General features: G+C 43.3%; 1 protein-coding gene across 3 annotated transcripts in view; it reads right to left on the reverse strand.

Annotated features, from left to right (window-relative positions):
* Positions 1-23,164, reverse strand: part of LOC112262812 (inositol 1,4,5-trisphosphate receptor type 1) — a 160,083-nt gene that overhangs the window by 77,950 nt on the left and 58,969 nt on the right. For all 3 annotated transcript variants that reach the window (XM_042297436.1, XM_042297427.1, XM_042297424.1), the window contains exons 7-16: positions 19,309-19,407; positions 18,891-18,974; positions 18,521-18,667; positions 18,211-18,306; positions 18,014-18,058; positions 10,264-10,418; positions 6,214-6,313; positions 5,766-5,926; positions 5,229-5,370; positions 4,828-4,986 (exon numbers count right to left, since the gene is read on the reverse strand). In XM_042297436.1, the coding sequence (XP_042153370.1) occupies positions 4,828-4,986; positions 5,229-5,370; positions 5,766-5,926; positions 6,214-6,313; positions 10,264-10,418; positions 18,014-18,058; positions 18,211-18,306; positions 18,521-18,667; positions 18,891-18,974; positions 19,309-19,407 (1,188 nt within the window). The remainder of the gene's footprint in view (positions 1-4,827; positions 4,987-5,228; positions 5,371-5,765; positions 5,927-6,213; positions 6,314-10,263; positions 10,419-18,013; positions 18,059-18,210; positions 18,307-18,520; positions 18,668-18,890; positions 18,975-19,308; positions 19,408-23,164) is intronic.

The raw sequence follows: 23,164 nt of genomic DNA on the forward strand, positions 1-23,164 counted from the left end.
AACAACGTCGCCTATGGGCACAAACTCACTATCGCTGGACCAGACAGGACTGGCAAAAAGTGCTCTTCACTGACGAGTGATGGTTTTATCTCACCAGGGGTGATGGTCAGATTCGCGTTTATCGTCGAAGGAATGAGCGTTACACCAAGGCCTGTACTCTGGAGCGGGATCAATTTGGAGGTGGAAGGTCCATCATGGTCTGGGGCGGTGTGTCACAGCATCATCAGACTGAGCTTGTTGTCACTGCAGGCAATCTCAATGCTGTGTGTTACAGGGAAGACATCCTCCTCCTGCATGACATCCTCCTCCTGCAGGGAAGACATGACCCTCCAGCATGACAATGCCACCAGCCATACTGCTCGTTCTGTGCGTGATTTCCTGCAAGACAGGAATGTCAGTGTTCTGCCATGGCCAGCGAAAGGCCCGGATCTCAATCCCATTGACCACATCTAGGACCTGTAGGATCGGAGGGTGAGGGCTAGGTCAATTCCCCCCCAGTAATGTCTAGGAACTTGCAGGTGCCTTGGTGGAAGAGTGGGGTAACATCACAGCAAGAACTGGCTAATCTGGTGTAATCCATGAGGAGGAGATGCACTGCAGTACTTAAAGCAGCTTGTGGCCACACCAGATACGGACTCTTACTTTTGATTTTGACCCTCCCCCTTTGTTCAGGGACACACTATTCCATTTCTGTTAGTCACAGGTCTGTGGAACTTGTTCAGTTTGTCTCAGTTGTTGAATCTTGTTATGTTCATACACATTTTTACACATGTTAAGTTTGCTGAAAATAAACACAGTTGACAGTGAGAGGACGTTTCTTTTTTTTTGCTGAGTTTAGTTCAGGGCTCCTGAGTGGCGCAGCGGTCTAAGGCACTGCAGCTTTGTGCTAGATGCTTCACTACACACACCCTGGTTCGAATCCAGGCTGTATCACAACCGGCTGTGATTAGGAGTCCCCATAGGGTGGCGCACAATTGGCCCACCGTCATCCGGGTTTGTCCGGTGTAGGCCGTCATAGTAAATAAGAATGTGTTCTTAACTGAGTTGCCTAGTTAACAAAAAGTTACACACAAATTGTTTTTGGGGTGGATTCAAAAAAGGTAGATAAAATGTAAGATCCCTCCTGTAAATTCCCCAAATTTCCATGGGTAATTCCCAAATGTCTTCCAAATTGTCCTGGATTTGTTCAACTGACCAGTGTAACGTCAGACTACAGACACAGTATTAGTGTGGCCGTATCAAAGGCCTCCAGGCCATTCATCTGAGAAAAAAGCTTCAAACTGCAACCAGTGCCTGCAACCTGGTTCAGGTTATTCGTCAACCTACCAAGGTAGTTAAACAGCACAGGAATTAAATTGTCAACATATATTGATCACATCTTTACTAATGCTGCAGAAATTTGCTTGAAATCAGTATCCAGATCCATCAGATCTAGTGATCACAATATAGTAACCATATCTAGGAAAACCAAAGTTTCAAAGGCTGGGCCTAATTGTGTATAAGAGGTCATACAATAAGTGTTGTAGTGGTTCCTATGTTGTTGATGCAAAGAACATGTGTTGGTCCATGGTGTGTAATGAGGAGCAAACAGATGTTGCACTTGACACATTTATGAAATTGCTTATCCCAGTTACTAATAAGCATGCACCCATTAAGAAAATGACCATAAAAACTATTAAATCCCTGTGGATTGATGAGGGATTTAAAAATTGTATGGTTGAGAGGGATGAGGCAAAAGGAATGGAAATTATGTCTGGCTGCACAACCGATTGGCAAACATACTGCAAATTGAGAAATCATGTGACTAAACTGAATAAAAAGAAGAAACTACACTATGAAACAAAGATAGATGACAAAGAATGAAAGTAAAAAAGCTTTGGAGCACCTTCAATGACATTTTGGGGGAAAAAGACAAACTCAGCTGCATCAGTCATTATATCAGATGGTTCCTTCATTACAAAACCGACTGACATTGCCAACTACTTTGATGAATCCGTAAAGTACAGTTGGGCAAAAAAGTATTTAGTCAGCCACCAATTGTGCAAGTTATCCCAGTTAAAAAGATGAGGCCTCTGAAAAAGCTTTGCGACACGTTAGGGTCCACTCGTTCAGACTGGTCTTACTCCCTCATTTATAAGAATACAAGCCTGAAACTATTTCTAAAGACTGTTGACATCTAGTGGAAGACATAGGAACTGTAAATGGAGTCCTAAGTCAATGGATACTGTAATGGCATTGAATAGAAAACTACAAAAAAACGACTTCCTGAATGGATTTTTCTCAGGTTTTCACCTGCTAAATCAGTTATGTTATACTCACAGACACTATTTTAACAGTTTTGGAAACTTTAGAGTTTTTTCTATCCAAATGTACCAGTTATATGCATATCATATCTTCTGGGCACGAGTAGCAGGCCATTGAATTTGGGCATGCTTTTCATCCAAAATTCCAAATGCTGCCCCCTACCCAAGAGAGGTTAACAAAGAGCTGCAGTTAGTTTCAGAATGGGTAGCAAGGAATAAGTTAGTCCTAAATATTTCAAATTAAAAGCATTGTATTTGGGACAGATTATTCCCTAAACCCTAAACCTCAACTAAATATTTGAATAGATAATGTGGAAATTGAGCAAGTTGAGGTGACTAAACTGCTTGGAGTAACACTGGATTGTAAACTGTCATGATCAAAACATATTGATACAACAGCAGTTAAGATGGGGAGAAGTTTGTCCAGTATAAAGCGCTGCTCTACCTTCTTAGCAGCACTATCAACAAGCAGGTCCTACAGGCTCTAGTTTTGTCACACCTGGACTACTGTTTATTTGTGTGGTCAGGTGCCACAGAGAGGGACTTAGGAAAATTGTAATTGGCTCAGAACAGGGCAGCACGGCTGGCCCTTGGAGGTACACATACAGGAAACAATAATATGCATGCCAATCTCTCCTGGCTCAAAGTTCACTACTTGTATTTGCACTGAGCTGTCTGTTTAAACTACTAGCAAACAGCTCAAGACACTATGCATAACGTACAAGACATGCCACCAGAGGTCTCTTCACAGCCCCCAAGTCTAGAACAGACTGTGGGAGGCACACAGTACTACATAGAGCCAAGACTACATGGAACTCTATGCAAGCAGTAGAATCAGATTTTTAAAAATGCATAAAAATACACCTTATAGAACAGCGGGGACTGTGAAGCAACACAAACATAGGCACAGACATATGCATACACACACATGATAACATACGCTGCCTTGACAGCAGCTAATGGGGATCCATAATAAATACACATCTTAGACTGGGAGAACAGAGGCTGTCCACAGGCACCAGGCAGCTTCCTCCTTCAGTTGAAACCACTCAAACAATTACACACAGTATGTGACAGTGGACTGTCTGTCTGTGTGTTTGGACAATGCATGTTTCTGTTGGCGTGTGTGTGTGTGTGTCTTGTGGCCCCGAAGGGAGCGTTGTGCTGCTAAAAGTTTTATGAAGGCAGAATGTGAGTAAGGAGATGATTGTGGATTACAGGAAAAAGAGGACCGAGCACGCCCCCATTCTCGTTGATGGGGCTGCAGTGGAGCAGGTTGAGAGCTTCAAGTTCCTTGGTGTCCACATCACCAACAAACTAACATGGTCCAAGCACACCATGATAGTTGTGAAGAGGGCATGACAAAACCTATTCCCCCTCAGGATCCTCAAAAGGTTCTACAGCTGCACCATCGAGAGCATCTGGTTGCATCACCACCTGGTATGGCAACTGCTCGGCCTCTGACTGCAAGGCACTACAGAGGGTAGTGCGAACGGCCCAGTACATCACTTGGGCAAAGCTTCCTGCCATCTAGGTCCTCTATACCAGCCGGTGTCAGAGGAAGGCCCTAGAATCCAGCCACCCTAGTCATAGACTGTTCTCTCTGCTACCGCACGGCAAGCGGTACCGGAGCGCCAAGTCTAGGTCCAAGAGGCTTCTAAACAGCTTCTACCCCCAAGCCATAAGACTCCTGAACATCTAGTCAAATGGCTACCTAGACTAGTCGCATTGCTCCCCCCCTCACCTCACCACTGCCACTCTCCGTTGTCATCTATACATAGTCACTTTAATTAACTCTACCTACATGTACATACTACCTCAACTAACCAGTAGCCCCGCACATCGACTCTGTACCGGCACCCCCCTGTATATATTGTTATTTTTTTTTACTGCTGCTCTTTAATTACTTGTTACTGATAAGAATAAGAGATAAAAATATATTTTGAAACAGCACTGTCGGTTAGGGGCTCGTAAGTAAGCATTTCACTGTAAGGTCTACACCTGTTGTATTCGGCGCATGTGACTAATAAAATTCGATTTGAGAATACTTGACACACTGACTGAACAGCACATTCAATTACAGCTAAATGCCATCATACAGTTTAGGCTAATTGTACAAGTGCTGTGGCTCGATATTTTGGCTATAGGTTAAGTCCCTGTCTGCTGGAACACATGGTCCAAAACACCACGTGAAAACAACCCCTATGTCATTCCTCTACTAAAGCCTGCTAGGGTCTGCAGGTCTAATCGAACCAGGTACTGTAGGTGTATATAAGTCAAATGGATATAGCTCCACTCAGGCTTCCAATTGAATTCGGGGAACATCATCATACTGCTTACACGCTCATTTAGCATCTTCAGATCAGCAAACACTGAAAGAGTATGGGTTCGGTTAAGGGGCTAGGGATAAGGTTGGGGTAGTGGTTGTTTTGGGACCAGACCAGCCATGTGAACTGTCATGTGTGTCCTTGTGTGGCTGTCGTAGGCCCAGACCAGTAGGCCTGACAGTTACCGAGCTGCGTACCTGGTTCTTGCGGTAGTCCTGTTGGGAGTGGCGTAACACACGGTAACACAGGCGGCAGATGTGCCTGAAGGGGGCGTGGCGCTGGTCAGCCAGCTCCTCCAATCGCAGCATGGGCCCATCCCCACTGTCTGTGAATGGAGCCTGCAGTAGCTTGAAGATCTAGAGAGAAATTCCACCCATTGGATGATAGTCCATCAGGTTAAGAAAATACATTTGTTTGGAAAAATGTTTGGCGAAGTATGACAGTTTGTTATACTTTGTTGAACTTCAACAGAGTTTAATAGAAGACAAAGGAGCTTGCATCCCAATGGATCCACATTAAAAAGGAATGAAGTAGACTTTTTCACCCTTTCAGTCTGTGGACGTTCTAGTTGTCCCTTATGAATGACATTGTCCTCTACCTGTTTGAGGATATTCTGTTCCCTCATGAGTTTCTGTCTCTCTCGGTTGGGCTTGTTGACCATGATTTCCAAAACATCTTGGCCATTATTGGGGATGTCCACCACGAAGAACACCAGGTCCTCCAGAAGCTTGGTCACTGCCCTGGAGGACACACAGGAAGACATTTTTTTATTTAACCTTTATTTAATTAGGGAAGTCAGTTAAGAACAAATTCTTATTTACAATGACAGCCTACCCCGGCCAAACCCTAAACCAGATGACGCTGGGCCAATTGTGCGCCGCCCTATGGGACTCCCAATCACGGCTGGTTGTAATACAGCCTGGAATCAAACAAGGGTCTGTTGTGACGCCTTGAGCCCTGAGATGCAGTGCTGCGCCACTCGGGAGCGCACATGAAGATTCTTTGAGATTTAGAATTCTTAATGAGGGCCATGTTGATACCCAGAGTTCCAAGGACATTCCATTCTGGAATGGTTTTGTGCCTACATTGAAGAGGTAAAGAACACATAGTGAGCACTAAAATAGCTGCCGTGTACCTCCTCTCGTTCTGAGTGATGGTGCCCTTCTCCAGTTTGCCTGCGATGGACGCCAACACTTTACTGGCATCATTGGCAAAGTCAAGATCTCGGACTTCAGCGGGCGAGACGGGTACGATGGCAAACGCCTCTTTGTCTTCTTTCAGTGCTGATGTGCCGATCTAAAAATAACAACATTGTGAGAAACTGATGAGTTAATTAGGATTGTAAAATTAAGTGAATTCTAGTAAGTAAAACTCACATATAGAAAATGAATCATTTGTGCATCCAGTGGTCAGATCTAACGTGAGGGTATTATTATTTTATGAAATGTTTGTGTTGGACAGATTTAAGTGGGACACACAGAAAACAAGATATAAAGTAGTTAAAGATTGGGCTTGACAGACTATTGGTAAGGTCTCAAACTGTCTGGTCTTAATGGAGATTGGCTGGTTGAGCTGTCACTCACACGTAACATGACCGGTTTCTCCTCTTCCTTGTCGATGGGGTGGTTAGTGCTGTGGACCCATGTGTTGGTGCACAAGTGTCTGAGCCTCACATACGAGTTCCTGGGTGCACGTGCACACACACACACACACACACACACACAATGAGCATTGTGAGTCAATAATTAATGTCATTACTGGGCTAGGCCCACTATAGCACATACCAAGAAGTCCCATACCAAACAGGGGAACAGACATGTGCCTCTGATTAAATATTGAAAAATGTATATTTTCTGATGTATTCCAGTACAGACAGGGATATCATAATAATAGTGGTTACTGTAAACCAAACATCTTACAGTATCTGTATAAATCAACCAAAATAAAACCAAACATCTTCTCCTTCATCAACGTCACGAGTCCTTGCACCCTCACAACCAACATGAAACAGTAACACTGGTTACTGCAAGTCAAACCCTCCCTACTGTATAGTCAGCTTGGAAGTAAAAAACAAGACACAGACACGCACACACTTTATTTCTTCATGACCTCATGAAACTCCCTCACCTACTCTCCCAAGACGGAAATCCTCCCTACCCTCTCCAAAACATAGGATCAGACCTGTCCAATGTCAACAGATTCTGAACACTCCATGACCCTAACACAGCCCACTCACCCTTTCCACTGAAAGTGAGAACAGAAATGTGTTTAAATGGGGGAATTCCACTTGAAATCAACTAAATGTGTCTGATAACGAACAAACACCACACAAATCTAAAGATTACACACCAACCAGTCAAAATTTGACACACCTACTCATTCAAGGTTTTTCTTTATTTTTACTATGTTCTACATTGTAGAAATCAAAATTATATTCTATATTTGAGATTCTTCAAAATAGCCAACCTTGATGACAGCTTTGCACAATCTTGGAATTCTCTCAACCAGCTTCATGAATGCATTAAATGCATTAAAATTAACAGGTGTGCCTTGAAAGGTAGGGGTGGTATACAGACGATAGCCCTATTTGGTAAAATACTAAGTCCATATTATGGCAAGAACAGCTCAAATAAGCAAAGAGAAACAACAGTCCATCATTACTTCAAGCACTATGATGAAACTGGCTCTCATGAGGACCGCCACAGGAGAGGAAGACCCAGAGTTACCTCTGCTGCAAAACATAAGTTCATTAGAGTTAACTGCACCTCAGATTACAGCCCAAATAAATGCTTCACAAAATTCAAGTAACAGACACATCTCAATATCAACTGTTCAGATGAGATTGCGTGAATCAGGCCTTCATGGTCAAATTGCTGCAAAGAAACCACTACTAAATGACACCAATGATAAGAAGAGACTTGCTTGGGCCAAGAAACACGAGTAATGGACATTAGACCGGTGCAAATCTGTCCTTTTGTCTAATGAGTCCAACCGCCATGTCTTTGTGAGACACAGAGTAGGTGAACGAATGATCTCCACATGAGTGGTTCCTACCGTGAAGCATGGAAGAGGAGGTGTGATGGTGCTTTGCTGGTGACACTGTCAGTGATTTATTTAGAATTCAAGGCACACTTAACTAGTATGGCTACTGCAGCATTATGCAACTATACGCCATCCCATGTCGTTTGTGCTTAGTGGAACGATCATTTGTTTTTCAACAGGACAATGACCCAACACACCTCCAGGCTGTGTAAGGGCTATTTGACCAAGAAGGAGAGTGATGGAGTACTGCATCATATGACCTGGCCTCCACAATCAACTAACCTCAACCCAATTGAGATGGTTTGGGATGAGTTGGACTACAGAGTGGAAAAGCAGCCAACAAGTGCTCAGAACATGTGGAAACTCCTTCAAGACTGTTGGAAAAGCATATAAAACGCTTTTTGTTTACTACATGATTCCATATGTGTTATGTTATAGTTTTGATGTCTTCACTACTATTATATAATGTAGAAAATTGTAAAAATAAAGAAAATCCAAACTTTTTACTGGACTGTACAGATACAGTGGGGCAAAAAAATATTTAGTCAGCCACCAATTGTGCAAGTTCTCCCACTTAAAAAGATGAAAGGCCTGTAATTTTCATCATAGGTACACTTCAACTATGACAGACAAAATTAGAAAAAAAATCCAGAAAATCACATTGTAGGATTTTTAATGAATTTATTTGCAAATTATGGTGGAAAATAAGTATTTGGTCACCTACAAACAAGCAAGATTTCTGGCTCTCACAGGCTCCTCTGTCCTCCACTCGTTACCTGTATTAATGGCACCTGTTTGAACTTGTTATCAGTATAAAAGACACCTGTCCACAACCTCAAACAGTCACACTCCAAACTCCAACATGGCCAAGACCAAAGAGCTGTCAAAGGACACCAGAAACAAAATTGTAGACCTGCACCAGGCTGGGAAGACTGAATCTGCAAAGGTAAGCAGCTTGGTTTGAAGAAATCAACTGTGGGAGCAATTATTAGGAAATGGAAGACATACAAGACCACTGATAATCTCCCTCGATCTGGGGCTCCACGCAAGATCTCACCCCGTGGTGGCAAAATGATCACAAGAACGGTGAGCAAAAATCCCAGAACCACACGGGGGGACCTAGTGAATGAACTGCAGAGAGCTGGGACCAAAGTAACAAAGCCTACCATCAGTAACCCACTACGCCGCCAGGGACTCAAATCCTGCAGTGCCAGACGTGTCCCCCTGCTTAAGCCAGTACATGTCCAGGACCATCTGAAGTTTGCTAGAGAGCATTTGGATGATCCAGAAGAAGATTGGGAGAATGTCATATGGTCAGATGAAACCAAAATATAACTTTTTGGTAAAAACTCAAATCGTTGTGTTTGGAGTACAAAGAATGCTGAGTTGCATCCAAAGAACACCATACCTACTGTGAAGCATGGGGGTGGAAACATCATGCTTTGGGGCTGTTTTTCTGCAAAGGGACCAGGACGACTGATCCGTGTAAAGGAAAGAATGAATGGGGCCATGTATCGTGAGATTTTGAGTGAAAACCTTCCATCAGCAAGGGCATTGAAGATGAAACGTGGCTGGGTCTTTCAGCATGACAATGATCCCAAACACACCGCCCGGGCAACGAAGGAGTGGCTTCGTAAGAAGCATTTCAAGGTCCCGGAGTGGCCTATCCAGTCTCCAGATCTCAACCCCATAGAAAATCTTTGGAAGGAGTTGAAAGTCCGTGTTGCCCAGCAACAGCCCCAAAACATCACTGCTCTAGAGGATCTCTGCATGGAGGAATGGGCCAAAATACCAGCAACAGTGTGTGAAAACCTTGTGAAGACAGAAAACGTTTGACCTCTGTCATTGCCAACAAAGGGTATATTACAAAGTATTGAGATAACTTTTGTTATTGACCAAATACTTATTTTCCACCATCATTTGCAAATAAATTCATTAAAAATCCTACAATGTGATTTTCTGGAATTATTTTCCTCTTTTTGTCTGTCATAGTTGAAGTGTACCTATGCTGAAAATTACAGGCCTCTCATCTTTTTAAGTGGGAGAACTTGCACAATTGGTGGCTGACTAAATCCTTTTTTGCCCCATTGTATATAGATATATATCTATGCGTGTGTGTGTGTGTCCTTCCAGGGGGAGGAACATGACTGTTTACTTTTCATATTGCAACATTTTCATTGGAATCTGATCTGCATCAACAGTCACTGTTTTTTTAGGACTTTCCAGACACACAGTCATCAGAAAATGTTTCAATTATTGAATTGGAATTTCAGTTTAATTCCTCAATTGACTGACTTCAACTCAAATTGACCCCAGCCCTGACAAATACAGCCTGGTCACTCACCTTTGCACATGACAACAACACAGGACGTATTTTAAAATCAACAAATTATCACGGATGTAGTAAAAAGAGACGTTTCTTATTAGAACAATGGTAAATTCCTCTGAAAGTATTATGAGTAATAGGGTCTTTTCGCACAATGTGAACTGCGGGGGGCCGCTTAGCGGCAGACTATGTGGCCCTAAAGTCCTATCTGGGCACCAGGAAATTGCCTCCTCTTAGCATGGTAGGCTCCAGCTCAAAGTCCTACCTGGGCACCAGGGAGTCCCCCCCTCTCAAAGTGGTAGGGTCCAGCTCAAAAATGGAGGAGATGTCATTGCCTTCAGGGACAGACACCAGGGTATACATGACTTTCTCCTGGGGGTTCCTGAGGCGGGCGCGGAGGTCGACCTGCTCAGAGTCCAGCTGGAGACACAACATGGAAACACAGTCTCGTCAGATCACTGTACAGCAACATAGACATGGGCACTGAAGACCAGAATCAATGATTATGAAGAGTAAAATAATTGACAGACCATCAGTATACACTGAGTATACAAAACAATAAGAACACCTCTTTCCATGAGATACACTGACCAGGTGAAAGCTATGATCCCTTATCGATGTAACTTGTTAAATCCATTTCAAAATCAACGTAGATGAAGGGGAGGACACAGGTTAAATAGTCATTTTCAAGCCTTGAGACAATTGAGACATGGATTGTGTATCATTCAGGGGGAAAATGAGTAAGACAAAAATGTATGTGCCTTTGAACAGGGTATGGTAGTAGGCGCCAGGCGTACCAGTTTGTGTCAAGAACTGCAACGTGTGTATCAAGAATCGTCCACCACCCAAAGGACATCCAGCCAACTTGACACAACTGTGGGAAGCATTGGAGTGAACATGGGCCGGCAGTCAACATGGGCCGGCATCCCTATGGAATGCTTTCAACATCTTGTAGTGGGGGGGTGTTACTAATGTTAGGAAGGTGTTACTAATGTTTGGTATACTCACTGTACATGGGTTAAGTTTTGTAATAGAAACGTTAAAAGTTCAGGTCACACACACATGGGTCAGCTTCCTGTCAAATTCCTAGATCAATGAACTAAAGCTCAAATCCTGGGCAGGAACTGACTGAAGAAGATAAGAGAATCACAACTCAAAGGGATCTTTTCATTCACCACAATGTGAGAACATCAATTTGATCCAATTTCTTGTTTAAAAAAAAATCTAATTTAGACCAATAGAACTCTATAGGCTTAATTCAATATACTGCACTAAACCTCATGACCTACTAATTGTAGGACGTTTTAAAGGCCAAAAGAGACATTCTGGTGTATTGAGAAGTATCAAATCAGTGTTATCACTGAAATATCAACAAATATGTATAAATATTAATTTCAGTAATTAGAGTAATAAGTAATTTATTATAATTATCTGGTTAAACTGCAGCTCTTTTATAAGTTTGGCTCTTCCGCTGTGTTCACATGGTCACTATTGTAGAGGTGATGATTGTCTAGTAACGCATTACCCTTTTGACTTTATGGTATTGACCCGAACCGCACTGTTCTGGCTTGGTGATTTTCTTTTTACGTCATCCTGTCAAGCAACTACATGGTGGATTCATAACCAGGCCAGTGCGGTATAACTTGGCTCGGCTTCGGTATACAGTTGAAGTTGGAAGTTTACATACACTTAGGTTGGAGTCATTAAAACTGGTTTTTCAACCACTCTGCAAATTTCATATTAACAAACTATAGTTTTGGCAAGCTGGTTAGGACATCTACTTTGTGCATGACACAAGTAATTTTCCCAACAACTGTTTAGACAGATTATTTCACTGTATCACAATTGCAGTGGGTCAGAAGTTTACATACACTAAGTTGAAGGTATCTTTAAACAGCTTGGACAATTCCAGAAAATGATGTCATTGCTTTAGAAGCTTCTGATAGGCAAATTGACATAATTTGAGTCAATTAGAGGTGTACCTGTGCATGTATTTCAAGATCTACCTTCAAACTCAGTGCCTCTTTGCTTGACGTCATTTGAAAACCAAAAGAAATCAGCCAAGACCTCGGAAAACAATTGTAGACTTCCACAAGTCTGGTTCATCCTTGGGAGCAATGTCCAAATGCCTGAAGGTACCACGTTCATCTGTACAAACAACAGTACGCAAGTATAAACACTGGGACCACGCAGCCGTCATACTGCTCAGGAAGGAGATGCGTTCTGTCTCCTAGAAATGAATGTACTTTGGTGCGAAAAGTGCAAATCAATCTCAGAACAACAGCAAAGGACCTTCTGAAGATGCTGAAGGAAACAGGTACAAAAGTATCTATATCCCACAGTAAAAAGAGTCCTATATCGACATAACCTGAAAGGCCGCTCAGCAAGTAAGAAGCCACTGCTCCAAAACCGCTATAAAAAAGCCAGACTATGGTTTGCAACTGCACATGGGGACAAAGATCGTACTTTTTGGAGAAATGTCCTCTGGTCTGATGAAACAAAAATAGAACTGTTTGGCCATAATCACCATCGTTATGTTTGGATGAAAAAGGGGGAGCCTTGCAAGCCGAAGAACACCATCCCAACTGTGAAGTACGGGGGTGGCAGCATCATGTTGTGGGGGTGCTTTGCTGTAGGAGGGACTGGTGCACTTCACAAAATAGATTGCATCATGAGGCAGGAAAATTATGTGGATATATTGAAGCAACATCTCAAGACATCACTCAGGAAGTTAAAGCTTGGTTGCAAATGGGTCTTCCAAATGGACAATGACCCCAAGCATACTTCTAAAGTTGTGACAAAATGGCTTAAGGTCAACAAAGTCAAGGTATTAGAGTGGCCATAACAAAGCCCTGACCTCAATCCTATAGAAGAGTTGTGGGCAGAACTGAAAAAGCGTGTGCGAGCAAGGCGGCCTACAAACCTGACTCAGTTACACCAGGTCAGTCAGGAGGAATGGGACAAAATTCACCCAACTTATTGTGGGAAGCTTGTGGAAGGCTACCCAAAGCATTTGACCCAAGTTAAACAATTTAAAGGCAATGCTACCAAATACTAATTGAGTGAATGTAAACTTCTGACCCACTGGGAATGTGATGAAAGACATAAAAGCTGTAATAAATCACTCTACTATTATTCTGACATTTCACATTCTTAAAATAAAGTGGTGATCCTAACTGACCTAAGACAGAGAATTTTGACTAGGATTAAATGTCAGGAATTGTGAAAAACTGAGTTGAAATGTATTTGGCTAAGGTGTATGTAAACTTCAACTGTATGTTCATCCCCATAGAGCCAGGGACAGACACACACCTCCAGGCATGGAGACAGCCCTCAGTTCCCTACTCTGTTAGTCATACAAGCTTGTTCAATTATGTGTTGACAAAGGCTGCGTTTACACAGGCAGCCCAATTCTGAACTTTTTTCCACTAATTGGTCTTTTGACCAATCACATCCGATCTTTTGACATATCTTTTTTTTCAGATCTAATCTGACTGGTCAACAGACCAATTAGTGAAAAAAGATACGAATTGGGTTGCCTGTGTAAACTCAGACTAATGCGACTAGTGCATCAGTACTTACTATGTAGTCCTGTGTTTTGTAGAGACAATTGTGCAATTGAGATCATTCCTAGTGGTAGACTGCCATCTGTTGGCTAAAGGCAGGTAACAGTTGCCTGACGACTCAAAATGAATTCTTCCACTGCTCATCGTTGAATTTGTTTTTGGTGACGTCAAAATGAGTGGTGTTGTACACCACTCAGAAACTGCACTTATAGGCGATGTCATGGCGACGTTGGCTTCCAAAGCTCATGCATAGAAACACGTCATCAGGTTTATCGGTCGTCTGGCGCGGAACTGCACATGTGCAGGCCATCAAATCAAAGGTATTCCTCATTCCTTTCATGAGGTTGGACTAATAACATGTTCTACTAAAGATATTGGTCAGGCTGTGCATTTAGATTTCAGGAAAATTAACAACTAAGGAAGAATATTTCACTTACATTGACTTCTCAAACCCTAAACCGGTCTACTTCGTCTGTTTTGCAAGCATTCCCGGACGTCTTGCGATGTTGCGCCCCTGAGTTTAGAAACTCTGTGGCTTTACCCACATGTGCTTTGGCTCTAGCCCAACCCATCGGTTTTTGGGACCAAACAGAACGGTTAAAATATGAATGCTCTCTAGAAATAGGCTGAAATGTACTCAGAGCAAGGCTCATTAAGGAGAAAAAAATAATAACACCGTCCATGGGCGTGGTATAGCAATTGGCCAGAGCAAGGAGTTTGGGTAGCCAGGCAAAGTTAACAGCCCTCACTAGACACTGTGAAAAATGGTGCCGGAGGAGGTGGCCGCCGTTTTACAGTCTCCTAACCAATTGTGCTATTACGTGTTTTTTTTCACGATATTTGTAAATGATTTTGTACATAATGTTTCTGCAACCGTATCTTACGGCAGAAAAGAGCTTCTAGATATCAGGACAGCGATCACTCACCTCGGATTAGACAAAGAGTTTTTCCACACCAATAACAACAGCAGCAAGCACGACTCACACGATATTCTCCAAACACCCCACAGTGCAGACATCCCAATTATTCGCAAAAGGAACCACAGAGGAAGAAGAGCCGGATGCCTCGTCCGGACCTGCAGAAGACAACTAGGAAAGCTGCCGTTACCGTCAATATTACTCGCCAACGTGCAATCATTGGACAATAAACTAGACGAGGTACGATCACGAATATCCTACCAACGGGACATCAAAAACTATAATATCCTATGTTTCATGGAATCGTGGCTGAATAACGACATGGATATTCAGCTAGCGGGATACACGCTGCACCGTCAGGATAGAACAGCACACTCCGGTAAGAGCAGGGGGGCGGTCTGTGCAGATTTGTAAACAACAGTATATTATGATAAATTGCAGGCCACACTACTTGCCTAGAGAGTTCTCAGCTATACTTTTCGTGGCTGTTTATTTACCACCACAGACAGATGCCGGCACTAAGACCGCACTCAGCCAGCTGTATAAGGAAATAAGCAAACAGGAAACCACTCACCCAGAGGCGGCGCTCCTAGTGGCCGGAGACTTTAATGCAGGGAAACTTAAATCAGTTCTACCAAATCTCTATCAACATGTTAAATGTGCAACCAGACGGAAAGAAAAATTCTAGATCACCTGTACTCCACAGACAGAGATGCGTACAGAGCTCTCCCTCGCCCTCCATTTGATAAATCCGACCACAACTCTATCCTCCTGATTCCTGCTTACAAGCAAAAATTAAAGCAGGAAGCACCAGTGACTCGGTCTATACAGAAATGGTCAGATGAAGCAGATGCTAAACTACAGGACTGTTTTTCTATCACAGACTGGAACATGTTCCGGGATTCTTCCGATGACATTGAGGAATACACCACAACAGTCAATGGCTTTATCAATAAGTGCATTGAGGACGTCATCCCCACAGTGGCTGTACGTACATACCCCAACCAGAAACCATGGACTACAGGGAACATTCGCACTGAGCTAAAGGGTAGAGCTGCTGCTTTCAAGGTGCGGGACTCTAACCCGGAAGCTTACAAGAAATCCCGCTATGCCATGTGACGAACAATCAAACAGGCAAAGCGTCAATACAGGGCTAAGATTGAATCATAATACACCGGCTCCGACGCTCGTCGGATGTGGCAGGGCTTGCAAACTATTACGGAATACAAAGGGAAGCACAGCCGCGAGCTGCCCAGTGACACAAGCCTACCAGACGAGCCAAATCACTTCTATGCTCGCTTCGAGGCAAGCAACACTGAGGCATGCATGAGAGCATCAGCTGTTCCGGACGACTGGGTGATCACGCTCTCCGTAGTCGACGTGACTAAGACCTTTAAACAGGTCAACATTCACAAGGCTGCGGGGCCAGATGGATTACCAGGACGTGTGCTCCGGGCATGTGCTGACTAACTGGCAGGTGTCTTCACTGACATTTTCAACATGTCCCTGATTGAGTTTGTAATACCAACATGCCTCAAGCAGACCACCATAGTCCCTGTGCCCAAGAGCACAAAGACAACCTGCCTAAATGACTATAGACAGTGGCACTCACGTCCGTAGCCATGAAGTGCTTTGAAAGGCTGGTCATGGCTCACATCAACACCATTATCCCAGAAACCCTAGATACCGCCCAAACAGATCCACAGATGACGCAATCTCTATTGCACTCCACACTGCCCTTTCCCACCTGGAAAAGGAACACATATGTGAGAATGCTATTCAATGACTACAGCTCAGTATTCAACACCATAGTACCCTCAAAGCTCATCACTACGCTAAGGAACCCAGGACTAAACACCTGCCTCTGCAACTGGATCCTGGACTTCCTGATGGGCCACCCCCAGGTGGTGAGGGTAGGTAGCAACACATCTGCCACGCTGATCCTCAACACTGGAGCTCCCCAAGGTGCATGCTCAGTCCCCTCCTGTACTCCCTGTTCACCCACGACTGCATGGCAGGCACGACTCCAACACTATCATTACGTTTGCTGACGACACAACAGTGGTAGGCCTGATCACCGAAAATGACGAGACAGCCTATAGGGAGGAGGTCAGAGACCTGGCCGGGTGGTGCCAGAATAACAACCTATCTCTCAACGTAACCAAGACCAAGGAGATGATTGTGGACTACAGGAAAAGGAGCACCGAGCACGTCCTCATTCTCATCGACGGGGCTGTAGTGGAGCAGGTTGAGAGCTTCAAATTCCTTGGTGTCCACATCAACAACAAACTAGAATGGTCCAAACACACCAAGACAGTTGTGAAGAGGGCACGACAAAGCCTATTACCCCTCAGGAAACTAAAAGATTTGGCATGGGTCCTGAGATCCTTAAAAGGTTCTACAGCTGCACCATCGAGAGCATCCTGACCGGTTGCATCACTGCCTGGTACGGCAATTGCTTGGCCTCCAATCGCAACGCACTTGAGACGGTAGTGTGTACAGCCCACTACATCACTGGTGCAAAGCTGCCTGCCATCCAGGACCTCTACACCAGGCGGTGTCAGAGGAAGGCCCTGAAAATTGTCAAAGACCCCAGCCTCCCCAGTCATAGACTGTTCTCTCTACTACTGCATGGCAAGTGGTACCGGAGTACCAAGTCTAGGACAAAAAGGCTTCTCAACAGTTTTTACCCCCAAGCCATAAGACTCCTGAACAGGTAACCAAGTGGTTACCTGGACTATTTGCATTGTGTGCCCCCCCAACCCCTCTTTTACACTGCTGCTACTCTCTGTTTATCTTATATGCATAGTCACTTTAACTATACATTCATGTACATACTACCTCAATTGGCCTGACCAACTAGTGCTCCCGCACATTGGCTAACCGGGCTATCTGCATTGTGTCCCACCACCCGCCAACCCCTCTTTTTACACTACTGCTACTCTCTGTTCATCATATATGCATAGTCACTTTAACCATACCCACATGTACATACTACCTCAATAAGCCTGACTAACCGGTGTCTGTATATAGCCTTACTACTCTTATTTTCAAATGTATTTTTACTATTGTTTGATTTCTTTACTTACCTACACACACACTTTTTTTTCTCTGCTCTGTTGGTAAGAGCCTGTAAGTAAGCATTTCACTGTAAGGTCTACACCCGTTGTATTCGGCGCACGTGACAAATAAACTTTGATTTGATACTTCTCTATGCAGACACCGCCATCTAATCGTGGTACTGGGGAAGTGCTCATTACTGTGACATGGTGTTCAAGCGGAGGTACACAAGTTAGAAGAGTTACAATGATCATTGTTTACTGGGACACACTAGTGGTATGTGGCTGATTCATTTCACATTGTGTCAACGGTGACTGAAGACGTTGGGTTGTGACTGAAGACGTTGGGTCGGTCCATTCAGTGGGACACAGGAAAACACGGTCACAGCAGAATACTGTATCTGGTTCAGATGATCCACAGTATTCATCATTCCTCCAGAGCCCACTGCTACCAGAAAAGGACACTGACTTACTGAGGAACGGAACTCCAGGCACTCCTCCTCATAGTCAGGGTTCACCTGGAAAACACACAACAGTACATACATATAAGGAGTAAGCTAGAGATTACTTCCCTGGTAAAAATTAAAGATCAATATGATTTTGACCTGTGTTGTAGGTACCGCAAGGGTGTGTGTGTGTGTGTGTGTGTTGTAAAGGCAGTGTTACTGACCTCTGCAGCCAGATAGTGTCCAGTGGCCAGGTGTTTGAACCTGAACAGACTGTTCCAGTAGCCAGCTCCGCCTCGACATGGATCATGCTGCACCACCTATGATGAGTAGAAACACAGGCATCAGTCACATGTCATATCTCATGCTGGAGTTGTGTACATGCACATTTTAACAACTTGTCAGACCATATAAACTTTAAAGTCAAATGTAACTTTTAGTGACCATAAATTGGCAGTTGCGAGGGAGCAGTCAAATTGCCATGATCTGAGGGGCCTTCTACAAATTCTATTTCCATGTGCACTTCCTCCACACCTCCACCTCCCATAAGGCTTTGCTGCTGGTTGCAGAGGTAGCCGACTGGCGTCCGGTGGTGCGCAGGAAGACATATTGTTTTTTACGGTGGTCGTCACAGGTGAGGAACTTCTCCTGTTCCGCATGGAACAGGCGCACCACGTCGCCCTGGCAACAGACAGACAGGAAGGTTGTTACCATAGAGACTGCTAGGGAAGTGTCACTCTGCCTTGGGCTAGATTTTATGGCTAAATTAACAGTCTTCAACTGGGATACCGGGTTCGTTGAACCATTATTTTCTCATTCATATTGATTGGATGATGGTCCAAATCAAGGAAAAGTCAACTGAGAAAATCAGGCCTGATTGGTTGAGAACTGTGATAAAACCAACCCCTTTTAGAATGATCTCCTGATTGTCACTCCATTTCATGAACAGCACGATCTTCCAGCTGGTGTTACAGTTGACCGAGTTCACCTGAAACACAAAACAGGAAAAAAGAGTTCCACAGGATTACCAGTTTAATCCTTTAATAACAGAAACACATTATCACTGGTACTCTAATAACTACAGAGCAGCACACCATTCTCACAGAATAAGCTGTAGGCTAGAGCTTAATGCAAATCCTTGAAATAATTGATGCAAATGTGGAGGACCATGACACAGTGAGGTATTGTCTAATATGGTAGGAGGAGCCCAATAACAGTACACACTACACAGACTCTTATAAATTCTCTACATACAGTATACTCCCACACAGCCATCTACAAAACATAGAAGAGATGAGCTGCAGACAGGGTGAGGGTCTAACCTCGTTACAGCCTGGGTTGTCCACCAGCTGATGGGTGCTGGCATGTAGGGGCTGGCCAGCATTCACTGGGTTCAGGACCACTTTGTCCCCTATCACCACCTGGAATGAAACATACACACACTTCAATTTAGTATGCATTTATTCCACGTGTGCACACACTTATTCACACGTTATGTGCCCGCAGAGACACACACTCACGTCAGCTGCTAAGAAACATTAACAATACTTATTTGCATGCGTCTGTCCACAGTCAAATACAGGATACTATGTGAAGCTCTGAATCCCAAACTAAATCATTCATCCACAGGGGCTATTCATTAGATGTATTACTACTAGAACAACCAAGTCATGGCTCCACCTGCAGTCACCTGGTACTTGGGCTCAGTCATCTGTGTTGTGGTTGTAGAATGACTCCTAGCCTCTGCTGCTTTAATCCACTGAGAGCGACTGTTGCAAACTGATATATAGCTCAGGTGGCTGGACACCTGAGCAACTGGCGGGCGAGCTACTTATCACCAAAAATAAGCGAGGCGCAGTGCGGGAGGCGAATATAATAAACCTAGGAGATACTGGGGCAAGATATAAATGTTCAGGAGCTGTAGTTTAGAACGTGCAGTTTGATTGGCTGAGCCAAATGTAGATGAGTGCAAGACCTGTTGTAGGTACCAGCGCTAATGTGAAGGCAGGTAAGGCAGAGTTACCTGAGAAAGAGATCCATCCATAACAACTCGATGATGAGCCTCGTGGAATACCTACAGTGTGACTCTTCAGAAAAGTAGTGCTAAAAAGTCTGTCTAAATCAAGCTAATGTTAGCTCACAAAACAAAAACAAAAAGGTAAAACCAACGATCATCAGCAATTCTTCCATATCAGTAAGTGTACATACGGCACTAAACCATAATATAAAAGGCAACATGTAAAGTGTTGGTACCATGTTTCATGAGCTGAAATAAGATCCCAGAAATGTTCCATATGCACAAAAAGCTTATTTCTCTCAAATTTTGTGCAAAAATTTGTTTTACATCCCTGTTTGTGAGCATTTTTGCTTTGCCAAGATAATCCATCAACCTAACAGGTGTGGCATATCAGGAAGCTGATTAACCAGCATGATCATTACACAAGTGCACCTTGTGCTGGGGACAATAAAAGGCCACTCTAAAATGCCATTTTGTCACACAATGCTAAGTTTTGAGGGAGCATGCAATTGTCATGCTGACTACAGGAATGTCCACCAGAGCTGTTGCCAGAGAATTATATTTTATTTCTCTACCATATGTCCATACCCGGCTTCTTCACCTTCAGGATCGTCTGAGACCAGCCACCCGGACAGCTGATGAAACTGTGGGTTAGCACAACCTAAGAACTTCTGCAATAACTGTCAGAAACAGTCTCAGGGAAGCTCATCTTTTATTTATTACATTTTTTATTTCACCTTTATTTAACCAGGTAGGCTAGTTGAGAACAAGTTCTTATTTACAACTGCAACCTGGCCAAGATAATGCATATCAGTGTGAACAGACAACAACACAGTAGAAGAAAAAGTCTATATAGTCTATATACATTGTGTGCAAAAGGCATGAGGAGGTAGGTGAATAATTACAATTTAGCAGATTAACACTAGAGTGATAAATGATCAGATGGTCATGTGCAGGTAGAGATACTGGTGTGCAAAAGAGCAGAAAAGTAAATAAATAAAAACAGTATGGGGATGAGGTAGGTAAATTGGGTGGGCTATTTACCGATGGACTATATACAGCTGCAGCGATCGGTTAGCTGCTCAGATAGCAGATGTTTAAAGTTGGTGAGGGAGATAAGTCTCCAACTTCAACAATTTTTGCAATTCATTCCAGTCACAGGCAGATGGCACTGTGATAAACTGCATCCAGTTTGCTGAGTAGAGTATTGGAAGCTATGTTTGTCATCCTCAACAGAGTCTTGACTTGACCGAAGTTTGGCGTCGTAACCGACTTCAATGGACAAATGCTCACTTTTGATGGCCACTGTCACACTGGAGAAGTTTGCTCTTCACAGATGAATCCCGGTTTCAACTGTACCGGGCAGGTGGCAGTCGTGTATGGGGTCGTGTGGGCAAGCAGATTGTTGATCTCAACGTTGTGAACAGAGTGTTCCATGGTGGCAGTGGGATTATGGTATAGGCAGGCATATGCTACAGACAACGAACACAATCAGATTTTATCGATGGCAATTTGAATGCACAGAGATACCGTGACACGAACCTGAGGCCAATTGTCCTGCCATTCATCCGCCTCCATCTCCTCATGTTTCAGTATGATAATGCACGGCCCAATGTCGCAAAGATCTGTGCACAATTCCTGGAAGCTGAAAATGTCCCAGTTTCCATGGCCTGCATACACACCAGACATGTCACCCATTGAGAATGTTTGGGATGCTCTGGATCAACGTGTACGACAGCGTGTTCCAGTTCCCACCAATATCCAGTAACTTCGCACAGCCATTGAAGAGGAGTGGGACAACATTCCACAGGACACAATCAACAGCCTGATCAACTCGATACGAAGGAGATGTGTCGCGCTGCATGAGGCAAATGATGGTCACACCAGATAGACTGGTTTTCTGACCCATGCCCCTACCTTTTCTTTTAACGTATCTGTGACCAACAGATATTACACATATCTGTATTCCCAGTCATGTGAAATCCAACGATTAGGGCCGAATGAACTTATTTAATATTGACTGATTTCCTTATATGAACTGTAGCTCAGTGAAATCTTAGAAACGTTTGCATGTTGCGGTTATATTTTTGTTCAGTGTATTTAGATGCACCATTTAGTACTTTTAGCCAGCTTGCTCGCTAACTGGTATGCTAGCGAACCTGGTAAACAAACTTGGCAAACATAGCTACTTAAGCTACAAAATGAATACCTAGTTAGTTGTGGATAATTACACACACTCCAAAACTGTGTGTATCATTCAGAAAACATGCATATTTATTTCATTATTAGCATAGTAAAATGCAGTGTTTTTTAACACATGCACAGCCACCATCTTGGGCAGAAAACCTTTTTGTTGCTACTACCTCCCGCCAACTTGATTCCGCCAACCCAAAACTGACATTAATGTGCTGTGCCACTGTGCAAACGTTTTGTCAAAGGGTTTTGCAAGCTGCGTGTGGCAAAAAATAAAACAAAACATTTACAAAAAAAATCTGGAGCTGTGGTGGTCATGAAGTTGTCAGCTGGGGATTGTCAAGCAAATAACCGTTAATTAACAAACACATTTAGCATCTCCTGGTTTCCAGGAATAGCCTACTAGCCACTGATGCAGACCTTTGGAACATCTACATTTTAAAAAGTCTAATAAATCCATTTGATGCAGACCTTTGGAACATCTACATTTTAAAAAGTCTTAGAAATCCATTTAATATAGCCTACACCATCACAATACATCTAATCTTTATTTTAGACAGGTCTAAAGAAACATGATATAAAGAAAATGTAGTTTATTTCAGAAGAACAGAATAGCATACTCTGAGTTGTCCTTATGTTAGGTCCTGATCTGGCTATGCCATATGGTTGTGGGATACACTAGTTTATTTAGCAGAAAAGATATGCTTAGAATTCCGTGGCATTATTTTATAATATGAAGAATACAATTGAACATAGCTGAATAAAACAGAAAGGACATTTTCTCCAAACGATTTGAGGGAGTGTGCACGTGTCTATTCTGTGTTGAGCGGTTAACAAAGAAACAGGTCCTCCTAATGCTTAATTTACAGTTATTTATGTAACTTTAGTGGTGATACAAATGTTGGGCTATATGTTTTGCAATTTAATACATTCTAAGGCTGCATGATGCGGCTCTAATGATGATTTGA

This window comes from Oncorhynchus tshawytscha, linkage group LG02 (genome assembly GCF_018296145.1).
Source record: "Oncorhynchus tshawytscha isolate Ot180627B linkage group LG02, Otsh_v2.0, whole genome shotgun sequence".
Classification (NCBI taxonomy): domain Eukaryota; kingdom Metazoa; phylum Chordata; class Actinopteri; order Salmoniformes; family Salmonidae; genus Oncorhynchus; species Oncorhynchus tshawytscha.